We start from the raw sequence: 14,467 nt of genomic DNA, 5'->3' as shown, positions 1-14,467 counted from the left end.
CACTAAAAAGCAAACAAACCCCAGGACTGTCTAGTACCAGAGTCTAATATGAAGTAAAATCATTAATTTGAACATTTTAATTGCTGGGGTTGTGGAGATAATCTATGTCACACCCACTAGGATGGCTACCAACAAAAGAACAAAAAATAGCAAGTGTTATCAAGGATGCAGAGACAACAGAACTTCTATGCACTGATTTTAGTTATGTAAAATGGTGTGACCATTATGGAAAACAGTATGGACATCCATTGTGATTCCTATGTAATCCAACAATCTAATTTCTGGTTGTATATCCAAAAGAATTCAAAGCAAGATCTTGAAGAGATAGTTGCCTACCCACAGTCATTGCAGCATTATTCTTAATACCCCAGAAGAGGCAACTGAAATGTTCATTGATGGATGAAGAAAATGTGGCATACACACCCAACAGAATATTATGCGGCCTCTAAAAAGAAGGAAATCCTATCACATGCTACAACATGGGTGACCCTTTGGACGTTATGCTCAGCAAATAAGCCAGTCACACAAAGACAAATACCATATGATTATACTCCTGTGACATATCTAAAGTAGACAGACCATAGAAACAGAAAGTAGAAATGTGATTACCCAGGGCTGGTGAGAGAGGGATGGAGAAATTTGTGTTTAGTAGATACAAAGTTACAATTTTGCAAGATGAAGAAGTTTGAGAGTTCTGGTATACAACAGTATAAATATAACTTGTCCAGTCTGTTCTTTAAACTATAGTCAGTACATTTTTTTAAACCCCATGTCTGATCTTATCTTTTTGCTGCTTAAAATTATTCAGATTCTCTGTTTCCCTTGAATAAACTCTAGACTCTGTACCATGGCCTTTGAGTGTGTACTGTGCAAGCCTTCCCTCTGAGCACACCTTTTCCCAAGCTCTATTATGCTTCAGTCATTCTGGACTTCAATGTCTTGGATGTGCTAAGTGCTTTATTTTTTTCTTAGCCTTTGCAATTCCTTTCCTTCAGCCTCCAATACTCTTTCATGCCATTTCAGCTCTTGTCTCATCCCCTCATTGCCTGGCTAACTTTTCCTGTAGATCTAAAGCTTTCTTTTACCCTAATTGTACTCTCTGTATACTGTCTTGTATACATCGTGTCATCTTGTCTTGTTTACTATAGCAGAAGGTTTGAGATGGAAGGGACCCTGCCTGTCCTACTCATTGTTACTTCCCTTCTGCTCTACACTGGTGGTTCTCAAAGTGTTGTGCTCAACTAGCAGTATCAGCATCATATGGGAACCTGTTAGAAAAGCAAGTTCTCGGGCTCCACACCAGATCTACTAAATCAGAGATCCTAGACGTAGGACCCTGTGTCTATGTTTTACCAGATGATACTGATCTGTGTTGAAGCTGGAGAACTTTTGGTCTACGCCATATATGCCACTTAGTGGCCCTGAAAATTTGTTGAATGAGTAGAAACAACTCAGGATTTTTTTTCACCCAAAGCTATTTATGCTTTGTTGCTATTAAATGCATAGCCACAAAGTGCCAAGGGGTTTTGCTAAAAGGAACTATGTAGCACACATAAAGCAGCTCTTAATTCTTCACAGAGATCACTAGGTGGGTGGTATCTGCATATCAGACTGCAGTATCTTACCCAGTGACTTATTCAGTTAGGTCAGTTAGCTAAGTCTTCAAAGACTTAACATCTCCTCTTTAGAGAATGGATGTAGAGGTGGAAGAACACCCTCCATCTCTGAGCCTTCTCAGTGATGACTGTTTTCATTATTATCCCATTTTATTTTTCAACAAATATTTATCAAGTATGGGTTCTGAGTAAAATTTCTGGCTTTGTCACTTGAAAGATGTGTGACCCCATGCAATTTGTTTACCTTTCTATGGCTCAGGTGACTTATATGTAAAGGGATAATGATACTACTTGCCTCATAGGGTTATTAGAAAGTTAAATAATACCTATAAGTTACTTAGAACAATACCCAGCACAGAGTAAACACCCACTAAATATTTCCGGTATATGTCAAGTGCTGTTCTAGGTCCTGGGATAGGGTAATAAGTAGGACAAATTCCTTCCACTTATGGAGTTTACATTCCAGTCCATTATAACTATAAAAACAAATGAGGTATATTAACTAGCTCACTCAAGTGTCCTCTTACCCATGTCACATTTTCATTGTATCTTTATCTCTGGCTCCTCCCTTTTCACATATCTACTTAATTGCCTGAATAAGTCCACTTTCCAAGTGTGACAGTTCTAGTCCTTTTCAACTCCCAAGGCCTGGTAACCAGGAGAATTAATGTTTCAGTTCGAGTCTAAAGGCGAGAAAAAAGTTGATGTCCTCATTCAAATGCAGTCACACAGAAAGGTAGTTTTTGTTCCTCAGGAATGGGTAAACCATTTTGTTCTACTCAGGCCTTCAAATGATTGGATGAGGCCCACCCACATTAGAGAGCAATCTACCTTATCAGTCTACTTAAATTAAGTGTTCATTTCATCCAAAAACTCTCACAAAAATTCCCAGAGTAATGTTTGACCAACTGTCTAGGCATCCTGTGGCCCAGTCACATTGACATACAGAATTAATCATTATACTATATACATAGATGATCATCAAGTATATGATTTTATAACCTTGTTTTAAGAATTGTGCTACTAATTTTATATAGTCATGTATATAAATTATTAAAATATAATAACTCATTTAGCATACTGAGCAATAAATACAATAAAGAATCTTAAGCACTTGAGAATCACAAATCAATATGAATATGTTAAGAGAAATATATTTGAATATATAATTAGTTATTTATGCTAAAGCCATGAAAAGTATTTTTCATATATGAGGCCCTTTGAAAAGGTGTTCACATATGAGGTTCTTTAAAAAGAATCAGAACAGAAATATACAAATAGCCTGCACTATGCTATGTATATGTCATGAAGTTTGGCAGGCATATATTGAATTTATACTATATACAAATTCTATGTTAGTTGCTAAGAGGTATTATAAGATATGTAAAAAAGACTTCCTCAAGGAATACAAACATGGACACATCTTAACTATATTATAGGCAATATTAGTTAACTGTTTCATTAGAGATGCAAGTGAAATATAACTACATGAAAGAGAATGCTTTATCCTGTTTGGGAAAATTTATATTGTATACATCTCTAGACCATCAGTAATGTGTAGGAATTTTATTGTCAAATGAAGAAAGAAAGAACTTTGAAAAATTGAGAAACAGAAGGATTATTTTGGCAACAGAAAATTAAGTGGTGCTGAAATGTTTAGGTTATGATAGGTGAAGGAGTAATAACAGAAGGAAGACTTATAAATCTATCTAGAAAAAGGAGGTAGAAGCAAGTTAGAGTGAGCCCTGTTTCTCATTATAAAGAATTGGGATTTTTTTTAAATTGGGAGCAATGAAAATATTTGAAAAGAGGAACAACTTTTGTACTCTGAGATTTAGAATCATTTAGGAGACAACGTTGGAGTAGGTTAAAGGGCTATGAAATTGTAAAAAGGAAAACCCAGTTTTATTTGTGCATACCTTGCCTGTTTCTAAAGAGAATTTGAGAGAGCTTAGAGAGTTAAAAAATAAATGTGAGAAAATAAGACCAAAGTGAAAATAAAGGCAAGAAAATAAGATGGTGCTGGAGTAAGACTGGTACAAAAAAATTGCACATAGTAAGATTATGCAATATTGATAGAGATGGGCTAAAAGGTTAGCTCTGAATTTCTTAACAGGAGGAAAAATGGGAAATGATTATTTATAAGATTAACTGTCCTCACTTTCATCTCACTTCCTGTTTCACAGGAAAGAAGTAGAAGCAGTCAGGAGAAACTTCTCCCAGGATACCACTACCAGATTACTCACATAAATTCCCATCTTCTCTGTCTCCTTAGTGTAGATGAACCATCCGTCCATTTGTTCTTTCGCTTCCACTCCTCCCACTTACTGAACAATCTTCTCCCAACAACCTCTGCTCTCTCCTGCAATTCCAGTTTTCTGGGTTGAATCACTCCTATGAGCATAAAAATGTGCTATTATTTTTCTAAACTTAAGAAGCATACAAACAATGCAAAAATATCTTTTTTCACCCAGCTTCTTTCTCCTCCATTACTCCATTCTTTCTTAGTAAGAAAAATGCAAATCAAAACTTCAGTGAAAAGAAAAAAACCTTTCATGAGTTTTTTTTCTCTTTCTACATTGGCAAAAATCAGATCTTTGTAGCATATTCTATAGACAAGGCTTGTGAAAAAAATCTCTTACATGTTGCCGGCAGAAATGTAAAATAGGTTTTTTACATCCCCACCTTCTGGTAGGGAAATCCAACAATGTGTATCAAACTACAGATGACTTACTCTTCAATACATAATCTCAGAGAATCAGTTCAAGAGATTGGAGAGAAATAGCTGCATATACAAAATGACATCACATATATCTCTTGTTAAATTAAAAATGCAAGTGTGGTGTAATTTTTAAAGCTTCTGACATTTATAAAAATATATATTTGTGGGGCACCTGGCTGGCTCAGTCTATAAAGCATGCAAGTCTTGATCTTGGGCTAATGAGTTCAAGGCCCATATTTGGCATAGAGATTACTTAGTTTAAAAGAGGGGCGGGGGACAAAGTCTATTTGCATGAGTTTGCATAAAGAAGCTTAAGTAAGAAGTAACAAAAATTACTCCTAGATGATAGGCTGGGGAATTATGGGGAAAAATCTGTTGTGATAATTTCCATTCTTTTCTATTTTAAGCTGTCACATTTACATAGAATATGAAATGATGATTTTTCTCAAATCATGTGTTATACTTTATCTGGGACCAAAAAAAGTCATGAATATAGAGTACTCATTAAATCGTGTTTTTTAGTACTTGGTAAAGTTTTATTTCACCATAAAATGATTTTTTAAATTCTGTTCCTAGATCCATATTTATTCTCTTGGAATGACTTTGTACTGGGGGGCTGATCACGAAGTGCCTCAGAGCCAAGTAAGTCAAATTGTCACATCTGTACATCTTTTTAGAAAGCTCTTCCTTATATTTTTATGTTCTACAGCATATTATGAGGCATACCAGCATTTCTGTGCTATTTGTTCACATTAATAATGTCATACTCTCAATTAAATTATAAAGTACTAAAGGCACTATTGTTCTCAGAATGTTCTTAGAATTATAGCAGTTACTATCTACATACAATTTAGTCTGTGAAATGTAGTGGCCTCTTCAAAAATTATAGCAAGAGAAATGGGAGTCCACTGCTTTTCTAATGTAATGACTGATAAGAGGGATTCTAAATGTTGATGATTCGTTCTTGAACTAAAGTGATAATGCTTTTTGATGCAGACACATAGGAATAGTAGTTCTAACTATGTCTTGAAATTCAGTTTATACTTACTACATTTTTTAAATTGATGCTTCAAAATCATACTTCACTAAGCCTATGGCAACAGACACCGACATTAAAGCAACACTTTCTGAAGTTTTGGGTTCTGATGACCTTTGGGCTGTTTCTAGTTCTTATTTTCTAAAATAAGAGATTCCTGAAGACCTAATGTAAAAATAATAATAACTTGAAGTTGAAAATTTAAAAATAGCTATATTTCATCAAAGCAAAGATGTAACATACAGAATTGGGTTTTATTTTAGGCATGTAGAAGTCAAAACCTAAAATAACTAAGTATAAAGGTTGTTTTGGTCTGTTTTATCAAATTAAGAAGTAATAGGCATTTTAGGCTTTTAGTCTAAAATTCAGACATCCTAAGATCCATGAGAGATGAATGACATCTTCAACTTGGTTTGGTCTCATTTTGTATCATGAAAAATACTGTGATTTGCTCTCCTCAGTTCCAAGTTTATAGATATAGGTGAAAAAATTAAATTACTACTAATATTGGTGTCCTATATTGTACAACCTAACTTAGTGTAAAATGTGACCACAGCCTATGATTAATAATTTATACTTTAAAGAGAGCCAAAAATTAAGTAAATATCAATAATGTATAAATTAGAATGGAAGTATAAACTTTAACTTATATCTTGCTTTCAGAAATCACAATCATTTTACAAATATGTAATACCATTTCAGAAGTATTAAGCCCCTGTCTTGTGTCGGACATTGTACTAGACACTTGGAATGTAATGGCCCATGCCTGTGGGGTACATCTATGAGTACAGGCATCAAAATAGCCAATTATAACAGTGTGTGAATGCTATGGTAGGGAAATGGGGGTTGCTGTGGAAAACCAGAGTTGGAGCCTCTAACTATGCTTAGAGGGTTAGGATGAGTTTACTGAAGGGTATTGCATCCAAGCTGAGATCTAAAGGATGACATAATACCCAAATGGATGAGAAGTGGAAAGGAGGGTCACAGGAAGAGCATGCTTCATCAGAATGGTTGTACCAGTTTAAACTCCCACCAACAATGCTTTTCTCTTATCAGTACTTCAAATTATCAGTCTTTTTCTTTTTAGCCTTTCTGTCGAGTTGTGTAGTGGCTTCTTTTTTGGTTTTAATTGCATTTTTTAGTATACTTATTGGACATTTGGATAGAATATTCTACAAATATGTCAACTAATTAAAAAATCTTATATTACACTTTCTCTGTTTCACCAGCGTAAAGAGAACTTATATATAAATGATATTAAGTCATTGTAGTACTTGAAATCTAAGTTATCATCAGTGTCAAATTATATTGAATATATTACATGTTTTTGATTGTTAGGAAACCATTTATTCATTCAAAATGTGAGTACACATTTGCATTCACGTAACTGCTTACAAAAACACTTGAATAACTGAGGAATTCCATTTCTTTATCATACAAAAAAACAAAAAAACACTGAGTTTTCTGTAATACTTCCTATCTTAGGAGAGTTATGTTAACCATCTTCTGCTAATAATTTTTTTGAGTTATGAAAAGGTAAAATATATATGCTGCTAGACAAGAAGCTCCTTTCCTTCAAGTATTTGAAGTATGTTTGGTCTCGTTCCTCTGACTCCTGAAATAGCTTGTCTCGTGCTAGAGAAGATTTACACACACTTTTCAAAGTGGCTTTTCCTTTCTTTATATTCAGCCTATCAAGCTTGGAGACCATCTCAACAGCATCCTGCTTGGAATGTGTGAAGACGTTATTTATGCTCGAGTTTCTGTTCGGACTGTTCTGGATGCTTGCAGTGCCCACATCAGAAATAGCAATTGTGCACCTTCATTTTCCTATGTGAAGCAGTTGGTAAAACTGGTTTTGGGAAATCTTTCTGGGGTAAGCTACAGTTTCAGCTGGCACATATAGTCATATTTTAAAATTTAGCAAAACTATTTTAAAGATACGGTAGGCAGCATTTTCTCAAGGAAGACTAGGAACAATACATTAAATTCCTTGTTCTAATGTTAATTGTTCACTTGAAACAGGACTTAAAATTTAGAAGCCCAGTGTAATAACTTAATCTCTTAGATTTTATGAGAATTTGCCCTTTTTTAGAACATTTTAGAGCTGAAAATGTCTGCTCTTGCCTCCTTTCTTTTTTTTTTTATTAAGTTATGTTAGTCCCTATACAGTATATTATTAGTTTTTGATGTAGTGTTCCATGATTCATTGTTTGTGTAGAACACCAAGTGCTCTATGCAATCCATGCCCTCCTTAATACCCATCACTAGACTCACCCATCCCACCATCCCCCTCCCTTCTAAAATCCTCAGTTTATTTCCCAGAGCCCATAGTCTCTTGTGGTTCATCTCCCACTCCAATTCCCACCCCCCTTCATTTTTCCCTTTTTTCTCCTAATGTACTCCATGCTTTCCCTTATGTTCCACAAATAAGTGAAACCATATGATAATTGACTTTCTCTGCTTGACTTGTTTCACTCAGCATCCTCTCCTCCAGTCCCATCCATGTTGATGCAAAAGTTGGGTACTTATCCTTTCTAATGGCTAAGTAATATTCCGCTGTGTATATGGACCACATCATCTTTATCCATTTGTCTATTGAAGGGCATCTCAGCTCTTTCCACAGTTCGGCTCTTGTGGACATTACTCCTATGAACATTGGGGTACTTATGGCCCTTCTTTTCACTACATCTGTATTTTGGGGGTAAATACCCCAGTAGTGCAACTGCTGGGTCAGAGGATAGCTCTATTTTTAATTTTTTGAGGAGCCTCCACACTGCTTTCCAAAGTGGCTGCACCAACTTGCATTCCCACCAACAGTGTAAGAGGGTTCCCCTTTCTCCACAACTTCTCCAACACTTGTTTTTTCTTGCCTTGTCAATTTTTGCCATTCTAACTGGTGTAAGGTGGTATCTCAATGTGGTTTTGATTTGAATTTCCCTGATGGCTAATAATAATGAACATTTTTTCATGTCTGTTAGCCATTTGTATGTCTTCTTCAGAGAATTGTCTGTTCATGTCTTCTACCCATTTTTTGACTTGATTATTTGTTTTTTAGGTGTTTTTGAGTAGTTCTTTGTAGATCTTGGATATCAGCCCCTTTGTCTATAGTGTCATGTACAAATAACTTCTCCTGTTCCGTGGATTACCTCTTTGTTTTGTTGAAAGCTTTTTATCTTGGTGAAGTCCCAAAAGTTCATTTTCACTTTTGTTTCCCTTGCTTTTGGAGACATGTCTTGAAAGAAGTTGCTGTGGCCAATGTCAAAAAGGTTACTGCCTTTGTTCTTTAGAATTTTGATGGATTCCAGTCTCAGATTGAGGTCTTTCATCCATTTTAAGTTTATCTTTATTTATGGGGTAAGAGAATGGTTGAGTTTCATTCTTAGGTACATAGCTGTCCAATCTTCCCAGCACCATTTATTGAAGAGACTTTTTTTCCATTGAATATTTTTTTCTGCTTTGTCAAAGATTAGTTGACCATAGAGTTGCTGAGGGCATCACATTGCCTGATTTCAAGCTATATTACAAAGCTGTGATCATCTAGACAGCATGGTACTGTTGGGGTCCGTTATCAAAGGAACGAGACTGAGACAAAGTGAAAGTTATGGAAAGCTTTATTCTATGCCAAGCATTAAAAGTCAGACTGATCGGCCAGGGGAACATGACTGAGACAAAGTGAAAGTTATGCAAACTTTATTCTATGCCAAGCATTAGAAGTCAGACTGACCAGCCAAGGCCATCTCCAAAGAGAGCGACCACCCCCAGCTTACAGGCTCAAGAACTGACTGACCTGTCAGGGCAGCCTCTAAAGAGAGCGACCCCTCCCAGTCTTACAGGCTACCTTTTATTGGGTAAAACTGCAACTCATATCTTGGTATCTCAACCCACCAGGTTTGTGTGTTTCTTGCTGATTGGCTAGTTCCATCTGGTCTAGGGACTTTTGTGTGTGTGTGTGTGTGTGTGTGTGTGTGTGTGTGTGGTGACTTTTCATTCAGGATTACCCCATACCAAGAACTATTACAAACAGTACTTTCCAGGAAGGCTTAGTCAGTTAACATATTCAGTGTGAATAATAAGATGGTCGTCCTTCCCAAGATGGAGTCATTTTGGTTTGGGCAAGACCTTCTCACTGTTACAAACAGTACTTCGTACTGATTAGATGTCTCCATCTGGCCTGACTCGTCCTTGTATTCTGGGCTCTGTTATCAGGAACCAGCTGACTACATTTTACTGGTTTCCTGGACTTGCTTTTAAGTAAGTTTCTCGGGGGGGCAGGGTCTATTTTAAGTTTACTGCACAAACAGTATTTTTAACCAAGATGGAGTCACTCTGGTTAAATAGGCCCTTACAGTACTGGCACAAAAATAGACACGTAGATCAGTGAAACAGAGTAGAGAGCCCAGATATGGACTCTTTCTTCCTTTCTTACATCATAAGGTGCTTCCAGCAAGTCGTCCTATCTATTGTGAAAAATACATTGACATACAAAATGGGTTTTAGCATTAATAATGCACTTTCTGTTACTTTATACACCTTTCTTGGCCACTTATTTGTCTGGACCCCTTAAGTATTCCCCAAACTCTCCCTATCTTCTATGGATACTGTCATCTGCTGTATAGGAGATAATATATGCTTGTATCCCCCACAAGATTGCCCCAAGACCTAGACTCTCTCATTCTCTCCCTTGCCATAGATAAGAAAAATCCCAAGAACAACAAACCCTGTATCTGTAGTCCTATCTCTGCAAATCATGTGTAATAGTAATACTTTATCTGGGACAAAAAGACATGAATATGCAGCACTTGGATACTCCTTGGTTTTTGATATCTGATCTAGATCCAAACTTTTTCTGCTCTTACCCTGTAGAGTTGTGGTACCTGAGTGAGGTCCTTCTTTCTGTGAACTACAATTTGCCACTGTCACATAGTATTCTTGATGGCTTCTTACTTGTAAGTTTTGCTCTCTTAACCAGGATGTTATATGACTGGCAGGGGTATATCCGCATTCCATGCAGTTTGCTAGTTGACAAGAAACAAGCTCATAGATTCTTCCAGGCAAATAGTTTGTAAACTGTACCCTGTGCAGCCTTGGTACTTCTGTGAAAGGAATATGGGTAGTAGAGGCTGAGTGAATGGGTTCTTGTCTGCTTGTTTCTCCTCCTTAACTAGAGCTGCTCCAGTCTTAATTTACTTATTTGTTTATATTCCTGCATTTGGTTTTTTTTTTTTTTTAAACAAAAGTGAAGCTATGAAAAAGCTATGAAAGCCACATATCCAGAGCAAAGTTTCCTACGTATTATCAAATACAGTTTTGTTTTTAAAAATTCTTTTGTGATCGGGGCACCTGGGTGGCTTAGTGGGTTAAGCCTGTGCCTTGGGCTCAGGTCGTGATCCGAGGGTCCTGGGATGGAGCCCTGCTTCAGGCTCTCTGCTCTGTGGGAAGCCTGCTTCCCTTCCTCTCTCTCTGCCTACTTGTGATCTCTGTCTGTCAAATAAATAAATAAATAAAATCTTTTTAAAAAAAATTATTTTGTGATCAAATAAGTTTGAGGAAAACCTGTATAAGAGCAATTAAAATGTACTTTCACTGCAGAATTTCTCGGAGCCTTTAATACACTAGACTATATTACTTACCTTTAAGAGTGATGCACACGTAGATAAAACATTCCCCAAACTTATTAGGGTCTCTCTCTTTTTTTTTCTTTTTTTTCTTTTTTTACCGATTTTCTCATAATACTAATGTTCCATAAAACTTCTTCGAGAAATAGTGATCTATACTAATTCCTTCACTTTTTAAATAAGGAAATTGAAACTCATACAGTTTATGGGACACATATTTCCTATTATTCCAGGGATCTTTCTCTTTTACCACATCTCCTCTAAGACTTGTCTTGCTGATTTTATCCATATAGTAAAATTGCTGGAATTATTTTTTCTTCCTTCTTTCAGTGAAGAAATAGTCCCCCTTGGAATTCTGTTGTCCCTCTAATAGTTGCCTGTATTAAAAAAAAGATCTTCATTTCTTTACATGTAGTATTTAAGCCAGTTTATTATAGTAACTAAAATTGCTCATCTAAATGTGAAACCTGTCTGGATACTACAGAAGATACAACTTTGAATAAAATACTTGCTCTACATTCTAGGAGCTCTTATTTAAAGTTCTACAACCATTTGCTTAATTACAAAATGCAGAGGAAGATATGAAAAGCAACACAGGAAGAATTTTAAAAGTTACGAAGTTTTGAGGGGAAGTGTATAAGTTATGACTGCATCGAAAAATAGCGCTTTGAACTAGATCCAGTAGTCTGATAGAATGTAATCTAGGCAGAGGGAAGTAAGCCTAAATAAATGCTATGAAATAGTCAAGAGTGGGATATATTTGAGGAATAGTATTAAGTCTGATATGGGGTGTGTTGTGGGATTGCTGAGTTCGAGAGAAGAATAGAAGGGTCAATCAGAGTTAGTATAGGATAGCCTGCCTTTCCAGAGGCAGATTTCTACTAAGAAGAAATAACATTGTTTCCCTCATCTTTCCGTTGCTCTTGCTAGACTCCTGGTCATCATCCAACAGACAGAGTTCCAACAGCTACCTTTTTTTTTTTTTTTTTTTTTTTTTTATTGTTTGTTTTATGCCAGGCACTGTGCTAAATGGCTTATGTGCTCTTCCACTTTTGCTCATCCTAATAGTCTTAGGTTACGAAAGATACTTTGGCCCTCGTTTTAGAGATAACAAAACTAAAGCTTAGAAAGATTAAATAATCTGCCCATGACCACACACTTCATAAATTATAGACACAGTTGGAGCCCAGATCTCTCTGGCCCCAGAGCCCAAGCTGTTAGCCATTTTGCTCCTCCGACACTGTTTTGCCTCCAGGAGCTAAGAGAATGATTTAGTTTTTTGCTCAGCGTGAAATTCATTTCAGGTGACCATCACTCTTATCTACTTAAAGTTAATCAGCGTAGAATGTAAAGTCTGCAGGCCAGCTTACTTGTCTTGGTTCTTCCACTGATTTAATGTTACAGCATCTTTGACCTCGATTCTACTTATCTGTAAAATAGGAATAGTAACACATACCATCCACTCGTATTACTGGACAGTTGTGAAGATAATTATTTCAATGTTGAGGAGCTTCTTCAAGGTTCTTAGAAGTTTCCTTACTATTTATCTCTTTGTCAGCAGTACAGGGTTAGTAACCCTACCACATATGAGGTTTGTTTTTTTTTTTTTTTAGATTTTATTTGTTTATTTGACAGAGAGAAATCACAAGTAGATGGAGAGGCAGGCAGAGAGAGAGGGGGAAGCAGGCTCCCTGCTGAGCAGAGAGCCCGATGCGGGACTCGATCCCAGGACCCTGAGATCATGACCTGAGCCGAAGGCAATGGCTTAACCAACTGAGCCACCCAGGCTCAGCTTTCTTGAAGCTTCTACTCGATCATCTAAATAAACCCAGTGTTCTAATTTTCATCCCTTATGATATGGAATTTGATCAAATTTGATGCACTTTTATTTTGTTTTTTAAAGGTTATATACTTTTTTCCATTAATACATTTTTTACGCTTCTATTTTTAATTCCAGTATACTTAACATAGAGTGTTAGATTAGTTTCAGGTGTACAATATAGTGATTTAACAATTCTGTACATCATTACTCTGTGCTCAGGTGCTCATCATGATAAGTGTACTCTTAATCTCCTTTGCCTGTTTCACCCATCCCCTCACACACCTCCCCTCCGATATGCTTTATTTTGTTAATTTTTTAAAAAACTCTTTGTTAATTAATCCTCTTATGAAATATCTGCATAATCACCACAAATAAAGTCACTGCAGAATCTTTACTCCTTTTCTGTTGTTCAATCTCCAGCTCACTACTAGACACTTAATTTCTTTTTGCCAGCACCAACATTGGCTTTTGCAGTCCCCCTGACTTTCTTCATTCTGTTCTTGTGTTTCTTTAGCTATTTTCTCGAGGTATTTTTCTTCTCATATGGGCCATGTCTTGCAAGTCTGATTTGGGTTCATTTTTCTTTTCATAATCTACTGAATCATAAATCATGTCAAAGCCACTTGTCTTGCCACCACAAAAATGGGCTCTGAGTCCAAACACAAAGATGACATCTGGTGTGGTTTTGTATACATTTTGGCTGGCTTTTCCCGAATTTCTGTCTTAGGTACTGTTGCCTTTGCGGAATGAAGAACATCAATGACCATTTGTTTCAGCTAAAGAAGTCAGTTGGTCCGAACTTCCTGGACTGGACCGTTACTGTGTCATTCATGATGGCAGCTGAGGTTCAAGCAGCTAGGGAGGAAAAAAGTGATATGCTTTTTTTTTTTTTTTTAAGATTTCATTTATTTATTTGACACAGAGAGAGAGATCACAAGTAGGCAGAGAAAGACGGTGGGGGACAGGTGGGGGGGGGCGGGGAAGCAGGCTCCCTCTTGAGCCGAGAGCCTGATGCAGGACTTGATCTCAGGAACCTGAGATCATGACCTGAGCCGAAGGCAGAGGCTTAACCCACTGAGCCATCCAGGCGCCCGATATGCTTTATTTTAAATGAGTACCTTCAGTAAAAGTTATTAAAGCCTAAGACTATTCAAGCATTGTGTTACAAAGGATATTCAAAAGATCATTGACTTAAATTTAATTATCATCTCTCAGTATGTCCTTTTGGCTTAAAGCATTTCAAAAATGTCATTTCTGGCAGGAAAAATCTGGAAAATTACTTTTGAAAATAATTTAAGTCAATACCCTCAGTGCTTAGTTATAATCAGGAGAAAGCTTTATTATACCAGAATTAATGTGTTTTTAAAATCATAATCAAACTTGAGCGATTAACATAGTTATCAGACAGAAGAAGACTCCTCTAGTTTATTGTTTTCAGATGGGGCTCATTTTAATTACTTCGGTTCAGCTAACTTTGTTTCCTAGTTAGTAAATAATCTTCTGTCTTGTCTTTCATTTCCTGAAGATGGATTGGCCAGACTGAGCTACATAAATCCTGTGAAGGAAAACAAATTAAGAATAGCAAATGTGGGGGCATCTGGGTGGCTCAGTGGGTTAAAGCCTCTGCCTTCAGCTCAGGTCATGATCTCAGGG

General features: G+C 36.6%; 1 protein-coding gene and 1 pseudogene across 10 annotated transcripts in view; one reads left to right on the top strand and one right to left on the bottom strand.

Moving 5' to 3' along the window:
* PTPN13 (protein tyrosine phosphatase non-receptor type 13) overlaps positions 1-14,467 on the top strand; it is a 204,827-nt gene that overhangs the window by 77,251 nt on the left and 113,109 nt on the right. For all 10 annotated transcript variants that reach the window (XM_013058070.2, XM_013058071.2, XM_004756135.3 and 7 more), the window contains exons 4-5: positions 4,915-4,980; positions 7,065-7,250. In XM_013058070.2, the coding sequence (XP_012913524.1) occupies positions 4,915-4,980; positions 7,065-7,250 (252 nt within the window). The remainder of the gene's footprint in view (positions 1-4,914; positions 4,981-7,064; positions 7,251-14,467) is intronic.
* On the bottom strand, positions 13,220-13,646 carry LOC123391866 (annotated as a pseudogene).

This window comes from Mustela putorius, unplaced genomic scaffold (assembly GCF_011764305.1).
Source record: "Mustela putorius furo isolate JIRA1106 unplaced genomic scaffold, ASM1176430v1.1 tig00000382_pilon_pilon_pilon, whole genome shotgun sequence".
NCBI classification, from domain to species: domain Eukaryota; kingdom Metazoa; phylum Chordata; class Mammalia; order Carnivora; family Mustelidae; genus Mustela; species Mustela putorius.
Note: the sequence above shows the minus strand (reverse complement) of the source record. Positions and strands in the feature narration are given on the sequence as shown.